Source organism: Sinocyclocheilus grahami, unplaced genomic scaffold, assembly GCF_001515645.1.
Source record: "Sinocyclocheilus grahami isolate Dianchi unplaced genomic scaffold, SAMN03320097.WGS_v1.1 scaffold54.1, whole genome shotgun sequence".
Classification (NCBI taxonomy): Eukaryota; Metazoa; Chordata; class Actinopteri; order Cypriniformes; family Cyprinidae; genus Sinocyclocheilus; species Sinocyclocheilus grahami.
Window position 1 is genome coordinate 6,512,553 of NW_015505233.1, and position 9,120 is coordinate 6,521,672.

At 36.7% G+C, this 9,120-nt stretch overlaps 1 protein-coding gene across 1 annotated transcript in view; it reads left to right on the forward strand.

The window, feature by feature from the left end:
• LOC107583663 (rho guanine nucleotide exchange factor 10-like) overlaps positions 1–9,120 on the forward strand; it is a 49,647-nt gene that overhangs the window by 27,598 nt on the left and 12,929 nt on the right. Inside the window, exons 20-24 of the mRNA XM_016269945.1 lie at positions 3,303–3,403; positions 3,753–3,874; positions 3,963–4,049; positions 4,509–4,720; positions 4,855–5,012. Of these exons, the coding sequence (XP_016125431.1) occupies positions 3,303–3,403; positions 3,753–3,874; positions 3,963–4,049; positions 4,509–4,720; positions 4,855–5,012 (680 nt within the window). The remainder of the gene's footprint in view (positions 1–3,302; positions 3,404–3,752; positions 3,875–3,962; positions 4,050–4,508; positions 4,721–4,854; positions 5,013–9,120) is intronic.

Below are 9,120 nucleotides of genomic sequence, written 5' to 3' on the forward strand. Positions count from 1 at the left end.
AAACTATAGAGAGAGATGGGGATAGGGAAAGGAGGAGGTAAGAGAGAGTACTCAAAAGCTTTCTGCTTAAAGCACGGAAGTTAGACACACAACATTTCTCCTCATTATACCATGCAAAGCAGTATGCTTTGAAGTGTTCGCCAAGTGCTGTTCTAGTCCGCTAAAAGTCATCTGTTTTAGTGGATTGCCTGTTTCCCCAAGGATTATAGTCAGAGGGTTGTTTTAAAAATGGCTGCTGTACTACCTCCTGTAAATATGGGTTTTAATGTAATGCTTGATGAATATTTATAATGTTGTGCTGATTTACATATGTGACCCTGGACCTCAAAACCAGTCATAAGTAGCATGGGTAAATTTGTAGCAATATCCAACAATACAAAAATTACAGATTTTTCTTTTCTGCCAGAATCATTAGGATAGAAGATATTGTGTAAATTTCATACCGTAAATATATCAAAACCTAATTTTTGATTAGTAATATGCATTGCTAAGGACTTCATTTGGACAACTTTAAAGGTGATTTTTCTCAATATTTAGATTTTTTTGCACCCTCAGATTCCTTATTTTCAAATAGTTGTATCTCGGCAAAATATTGTACCCATCCTAACGAACCATACATCAGTAGAAAGCTTATTTATTCAGCTTTCAGATGATAAATCTCAATTTCATCCAGGTCCAGGGTCACATATCACACAGGGAAGACGTGGCCTAATGGTTAAAGAGTCAGACTCGTAACCCAAAGGTTGCAAGTTCGAGTCTCGGGTCCGGCATGAATTGTGAGTGGGGGGGAGTGAATGTACAGCACCTTCCACCTTCAATACCACGACTGAGGTGCCCTTGAGAAAGGCACCGAACCCCCGACTGCTCCCCGGGCCGCAGCATAAATGGCTGCCCACTGCTCTGGGTGTGAGTTCACGGTGTGTGTGTTCACTGCTGTGTGTGTGCACTTAGGATGGGATAAATGCAGAGCACTTTACCCTAGAATGGGTAATCATACTTGGCCACATGTCACTTCACTTCATATGCATCTTTTGGATTCTGTACCCGTCAGAGACTCCAGTGCAGAAAACACAGAATAATAATAAAACAGTCCTTCACATCCTTCAGTTGCAACATTTCTTTTCAAAATCATCTGCCGTTGAGGATGTCTTTTCTCCTCTTGGAGGCTGTCTGCTCTGTTTTTGTGGTTTGGAGAGAACAGGTCACACTGACTCACAATGCTGAACAAAAGAGGAAAGACTGTTTTTCCTGTTTCATTGCGTGTGCTCTGTTCAGCACAGCTGAGGTGACAAATGAAGGGACAAGATATTATGCAAAAACTCACACTGTAGGTCTCAATTGGATTATTGTTTAAGCTTTTACAGTTTTAGACAGAAAAAATGTTGGACTCTCTGTACCTTTCTACTAATGCATGAAGGTAGAAAAATCACTTTTCTGTGCATTTGAAAAAGACTTGTCTCTGTGGTTACTGAAAACACAGTCTGGGTGCAAGAGCTGCTCTGATTTAAACTAGAGCACTGAATCAAGAGCTCTTGCATTCCCAGCCTCTTTCTGTCTTTATTCTCTCTCGTTTTACTTTTTAAATTCTAATTAAACATGAATAATAAAGCTACCAGGAGGGGAGGTGATGTCACTGTTACGGATGCTGTGAAAAGGTTATGGAGAAGTTCCAGAGTACCATTTTACATTTTTCAATTTTGCTGAAGCTTAAAGAGTGTATACATTTTCTATAGTTTTTCTGTTAAGTTTGGTTAAAGTGTGTAAGACTTTGTGAAGTGCTGAAGTACCACCTTGGTATTTGTCAGTGTTCTTTTAGTCATTTATGTACTGTTAGAGTAATTTGTAATATTGGCTTTTATTTTTATATTTTCATAGTTTTCTTTTTTTAATTTTAATTTATAGCTTTAATTTTTATTTCTGTTTTAGTAATATTAGTACTTAAACTTATTTCAGTTAGTTGCCAAGATAGCCTTTCTAATATTTAAGTTGTTTTAATTTCAGTGACTGAAAACAATTTTTAGTAGTTTTAAATTTAGTTAACAATTAACAGGTCTTTATAAAATGATGCACAAGGGCAACAAAGTTTTGTCCTCTTTTATAAAACTTTGACTCTAGAGAATAACATCCTTTTTACCACATCTTTAAGCTCCTCTTAAAAGGATGAATGTTGCATACTTGCAGAACCTGATGCAACTGAACAAAAACAGATCTTATATGGCTGACTCTGCCTTCTGAGCCATGTTTCATTGGTGTATCTGTGTGTGAGAGAGACTCACATTTTACTTCAGCTCTGAGTAGAAGAAAATACTGAATCAATTTAATGCGTCATTGGTGAATACAAGTATTCATTTCTTTATAAAGAAATCTTGCTGATCCAAAATGTAAAATGGTCAAATTAAAATTTTTCGAGGGTTATAAATGCATTTACATATCCATTTATTACAACTACAACTCCTTATTGTAGTTAATGTGTTGTTTCAATTATATTGCAATTGTCTTTTTAGTATTATTATTATCTATTATTAGGGAGCAGAAATATACCATAATTTGGATTTATTTGGTCTTCCTGAATGTCTTAAAACTCAGACTTTTAAATGATCAAACTGCCATGTCTCTGTGTTTACGTGACTCAGTGCTTAAAGAATGACCTTAAGTCCCTAATCAGAGCCCAAAGACCGTCTTGTGCGGTTATTATCCTCTTCCTGTGGTTCAGGAGCTTTAGAGTGTGCAGTTGTCAAAAACATACACACACACCGATTATTTGCGACTGTATGCTTGGATTTTAGTGTCTGGATTATAGGAGTATCTTTAGACTCCCAGCTGTCAAACTAATCCTTCTGATAACATAAATCTCTCTCACACACTGTGACTTCTGGAAAATGTATGCTGTTGACTTTCTTTTTGAGTTAGTGATGGGAGTAGTCTGGATTACATGACTTCACTATTTTAGTTCTGGTCATTATTCTATCTATTATTTCTACATGATGAAAGTTTAAAGGCCCCTTTCGAAAGTCATAAAATACTAACAAAAGTAGGAAAGTTATCAATTCTGTGATCTGTTCATTAGTATTGAAACTGGCCAATTATTAAACCATATCCTGCAAAGTCACAGATAAACAGGATAGGACCCTGTCTGTTTCTCCAGCTGCCTGACAGTTTGCCAGACCAGCTGAACCCGTGCTGAGATATTTAGACTACCCAAGAGATTTGGTGCACTTACAATGAATTCAGACAAATGTGTATTGTTTCCATTGTTAACTTTTTCAGAGAAGAATCTGAACTTTGTGATTTGGACTTTTCAGGTATGGTAGACCCACGTTCTTCACTGCGGTCTTCAACACTTTCAGTCCATCTATCAAGCAAGCTTGGATCAGTAATATGCAGATGGCTAAATTGGCTCTACGTAGGTGTCATTTCCTGTGTCTCCATATCCTGTCTTTGTCTATGACTCTTCTATGATTAGAGGTCTAGGACTTAAAAGCACCCAAATGTCTGAAACGCATTTAAACATACCTTAATATGATGTTCCCAGCATATTTTCTAAATAAACATGTTTGTAATACATTTTTTTAAAAATGTGCCGGCAGGATTCATATTGTTCAGTGTGTGTGAATCATCGCTCAGCCTAGCCAGAACTAAAAGTTCAGTACAGACAAATGGATTATAATACTGGCAACAGGAGGACACATATGGGAATATCATTGGTTTGTAGAATCTGAGGAATGCTTCACTAATGTAATGTGTTTTTTCAGAGGAAGACAACATCCTAGGCTGGTTTTGTGCTGAAGATGATGGTAATCAGATGAGGAAGCAAAACCATCCTCTTTTACTCAAGCAGATGGCTGTGGTCATGTCAAAACTGCAGGAGTTCAAGGTGACCAACCAAACATATTGTGTCCTCATTATCATTATTGTTTATAATTGCAAAAATGGTCTAATAAACCAATGTGTATTTGTGTTAGGTGGAGTGTGCAGTTCACAACCCTGAGCCTCATGTGAACACTGACAGCACTGCAGATCTGCCTGTTATGGGTCACGGATGTGTATGGGTGAGACAATTTACGGTCAAAACTTAAAATGCTTTATATTAAATCAGTTCAGCTTCCTTATTAGAGTCCAACATGATATGAATCTGTCAGTCTGGTGTTTGTGTGTTTGTTCCCAAATTGTACTTGCCCTGAAACAGCATTTAATCATTTTAAAGCTCTTTTGAACTCTAAAAGCATCATTAAACACTGTTCTGTGTGGGCAGTGTGAGTGTAAGGTTGCGTTAAAGGCTTTTATGCTGTATTTACCGTACAGAAAGTCATAAAATAATTATCTTCTCTGAGACACCTAAGAGCCTGCAATGATGGGCAACACTCCTTTAAGAGCACTCTGCGTGTGTCCCATCGATCTGAGACATCACCTTTGGAAAAAGCATCAGACTTTAGTACTCAAATCAGTTTTGTTGAACAGTTTGAAGGAACAGTGAGATGTGTAGATTCTGAAATCATCTTTCTTTTCAGGTGGCCAGCTGCACCAATCACATGGGTCAGGTCTCCATTGTGGCATTGCAGAACTCAAATCCCAAAGTAACCGAGTGTTTTAATGTGGAGTCGCGTATTCTCTGCATGACGTATGTGCCTCTGGATGAGCCCTTGGAAAATGGTGAGATGAAGCCTGAGGACCGGAAAGCCAGTGGCACACCGACTGTGTGTCTGGGAATGGAGGAAGGCAGGTGTGTGCATCAGCCAATACATCCACAAATTCCATATAGATGAAGAGGAGAGTGTGATGGCTTCTATTTGTTTGTCTAGTGATTTATAGTCTATTAACCAGTCTAATCTGATGAATTGACGTTTTATTTTTCAGTATATCTGTGTATAAGAGCAGCCAACGGTCTAAGAAGGTTCGTCTGCAGCACTTCTTCTCCCCTGATAAGTCCAGTGTCACATGTCTGGTGTACAAGAGTGGGTGTCTGTATGCAGGCTTGGTCAGTGGTTCTCTGGTCGTCTACTCCAGGGCTGATGGTAAGGAGTTTCTTTCTGCAATAATTCCTGCTTGAATCTTGATAAGGGTTTGATTTTGGGTTTGATTTTTATTTTGGTGTTAGGATAAGTAATCCATGCATCCCTGCTGAAAAGAAAACCGCATTGGATGCTGGTGTGCTTCTTGTCAAGCTTAACCAGCAAGATTTTCTTGGTCAACCAGTCAAAGCTAAGTTTTGCTGGTGAACAGCATGGCTGTGCCAATAAGTAACCAGCATAAACTAGCCTAAATTCACACTGGATTAAACAGGTTTCAGCAGGGAGTGCTCTGGAAAGTGCTCAAGGAAAGTGAGACGTTTAAAAATATTTTTCCCCGTCTCTCATTAATTCTTTCCACAGATGTTTTCTCTCTGGAACGCTCATATTCCATTTCACTTTCGCTCCAGTTTTATGCTGCCTGAGACAGATATTTAGTCAATAATTTAGGGATATTGTTTAATACTCTGACTGATTGAACTTAATGGATTTTCTAATGACACTGTTGTTTTAGGATGATTATATATAATGGTTTCTACAGAAATATTACAACATTGATATTGATTGGTAATACATTGATTGATAATAGTAAGAAATGTTTCTTGAGCTTCATATTATAATAATTTTTTAGAGGCTCATGTGACACTAAAGACTGGAGTGAAAATTCAGCTTTGCCATCATAGGAATAAATTACATTTTAAAATACATTTAAGAAGTAAAGCGTTATTTTAAATTAGCAATATTATAGTTTTTTCTGTATTTTTAATATATACACATTAAATTACTACAAGCACAAATTAATGGAGACCTTGAACCGTGTTCGTGCCTCTCATCTCTCCTTCACGCACTCCACTATTTACCGCCTGTGACTGTCACAGGATTGCGCTCGCGCTCCGTTGGTCTCACTGACACGAGCAGCTGATGTGTGATCTCTCCTTAGTACTCGTGGCCAGTAATGCTAAAGAGAAGTAGTTTTACTTTTCTGTAGTTTTTCAATGGCTCTCGGCATCTTACCGACGACATTACCTGAGCAGTCGAAGGCTACGTATTTATTGCATGGACGGAGCAAAAGCGTCTAAAGCATACAAATTCAGAAATTCACAGCACCATAGAAATTCAGTTCCATTGAATGATAAATGTGTTTTAACAATGTCCTTCAACCAAATGTACGAAGGAAAATGTTAAAATAACCGCATTAACAACAAACTTGAAATAAGAGCACGAGGTTTATCTGATAATCAGATGCATGAAACTAGCGTTCGTTGCTAGCAAACGGGCTGATGGTAAGGAGTTTCTTTCTGCAATGATTCCAGCTTGAATCTTGAAAAGGGTTTGATTTTGGGTTTGATTTTTATTTTGGTATTGGGATAAGTAATCCATGCATCCCTGCTGAAAAGAAAACCGCATTGGATGCTGGTGTGCTTCTTGTCAAGCTTAACCAGCAAGATTTTCTTGGTCAACCAGTCAAAGCTAAGTTTTGCTGGTGAACAGCATGGCTGTGCCAATAAGTAACCAGCATAAACTAGCCTAAACTAACCTAAGTAACCAGCATAAACTAGCCTAAATTCACACTGGATTAAACAGGTTTCAGCAGGGAGTGCTCTGGAAAGTGCTCAAGGAAAGTGAGACATTTAAAAATATTTTTCCCCGTCTCTCATTAATTCTTTCCACAGATGTTTTCTCTCTGGAACGCTCATATTCCATTTCACTTTCGCTCCAGTTTTATGCTGCCTGAGACAGATATTTAGTCAATAATTTAGGGATATTGTTTAATACTCTGACTGATTGAACTTAATGGATTTTCTAATGACACTGTTGTTTTAGGATGATTATATATAATGGTTTCTACAGAAATATTACAACATTGATATTGATTGGTAAAACATTGATTGATAATTGTAAGAAATGTTTCTTGAGCTTCATATTATAATAATTTTTTAGAGGCTCATGTGACACAAGACTGGAGTGAAAATTCAGCTTTGCCATCATAGGAATAAATTACATTTTAAAATACATTTAAGAAGTAAAGCGTTATTTTAAATTAGCAATATTATAGTTTTTTCTGTATTTTTGATCAAATAAAGAACCAAAAGACCCCAAACACAGACTTTAAGCAGTAGTTTATGTAGGTGTATTATGATGCTTTTTAGTGTTCTCTTCTCAGTATTTACTAGGGGTGTAAAAATTCATTCGTTTTATCGATGCATCGATTACAAACCTTGATGATGCATATGCATCGATCTTGAAACATGATTTTTGAATCGTGAATTGCCGATTTCAGACAGTAATCGATTTAAAACGCTAAGAATCAAATGAATCGCGATATCTATAGCGATTCAATGCTTTCAAAATATATACACATTAAATTACTACAAGCACAAATTAATGGAGACCTTGAACCGTGTTCGTGCCTCTCATCTCTCCTTCACGCACTCCACTATTTACCGCCTGTGACTGTCACAGGATTGCGCTCGCGCTCCGTTGGTCTCACTGACACGAGCAGCTGATGTGATTACAACATTGATATTGATTGGTAATACATTGATTGATAATAGTAAGAAATGTTTCTTGAGCTTCATATTATAATAATTTTTTAGAGGCTCATGTGACACTAAAGACTGGAGTGAAAATTCAGCTTTGCCATCATAGGAATAAATTACATTTTAAAATACATTTAAGAAGTAAAGCGTTATTTTAAATTAGCAATATTATAGTTTTTTCTGTATTTTTGATCAAATAAAGAACCAAAAGACCCCAAACACAGACTTTAAGCAGTAGTTTATGTAGGTGTATTATGATGCTTTTTAGTGTTCTCTTCTCAGTATTTACTAGGGGTGTAAAAATTCATTCGTTTTATCGATGCATCGATTACAAACCTTGATGATGCATATGCATCGATCTTGAAACATGATTTTTGAATCGTGAATTGCCGATTTCAGACAGTAATCGATTTAAAACGCTAAGAATCAAATGAATCGCGATATCTATAGCGATTCAATGCTTTCAAAATATATACACATTAAATTACTACAAGCACAAATTAATGGAGACCTTGAACCGTGTTCGTGCCTCTCATCTCTCCTTCACGCACTCCACTATTTACCGCCTGTGACTGTCACAGGATTGCGCTCGCGCTCCGTTGGTCTCACTGACACGAGCAGCTGATGTGTGATCTCTCCTTAGTACTCGTGGCCAGTAATGCTAAAGTGAAGTAGTTTTACTTTTCTGTAGTTTTTCAATGGCTCTCGGCATCTTACCGACGACATTACCTGAGCAGTCGAAGGCTACGTATTTATTGCATGGACGGAGCAAAAGCGTCTAAAGCATACAAATTCAGAAATTCACAGCACCATAGAAATTCAGTTCCATTGAATGATAAATGTGTTTTAACAATGTCCTTCAACCAAATGTACGAAGGAAAATGTTAAAATAACCGCATTAACAACAAACTTGAAATAAGAGCACGAGGTTTATCTGATAATCAGATGCATGAAACTAGCGTTCGTTGCTAGCAAACAGACATCGGGCGCATTTTCTTTCAGATTCATCATTCGCCGATGGAGAGGAAAAGTTAAATACTATAGCATTTATTTTATGAAAATGAGAGTTTTTGCACTGAAAGAGAAGTGATCTCGCGCTCATAGAACATAAGACGTGCCCGGCTATATCTGCAGCTAATCTGAATAAAAAGCGTTAAGACAATAAACACAATAAATAAATAAAATTTATGAATGATGAAGTGCTAATTGACATATCATTTATTACAGTACAGAAACTATAAAGTATATTTTCTACCTTATTCTGTGCAGAAAATTGAAATAATGGTTTGTAGTATATAAAACAATCATAAAATTGCCATTAGGTAAGAATTATAGATTACAAATGATTGATTATTGTCCAGAAGTGTATTTGATTTCTTATAGCAAATTCAAAGTAATAGATCAGAAAAGAATTCCTTGTAAAAATAAATAAATTATAATAATACATGCATACATAAAATTATTGTATTTGACATTTCTGTCACTTCTGAAATGATGGCTACGCCCCTGGTGTGACAAAATGTTAGCCTATACATAATACTTTTAAAGCTCTTTTTTTTTTTTTAAATCTTGGC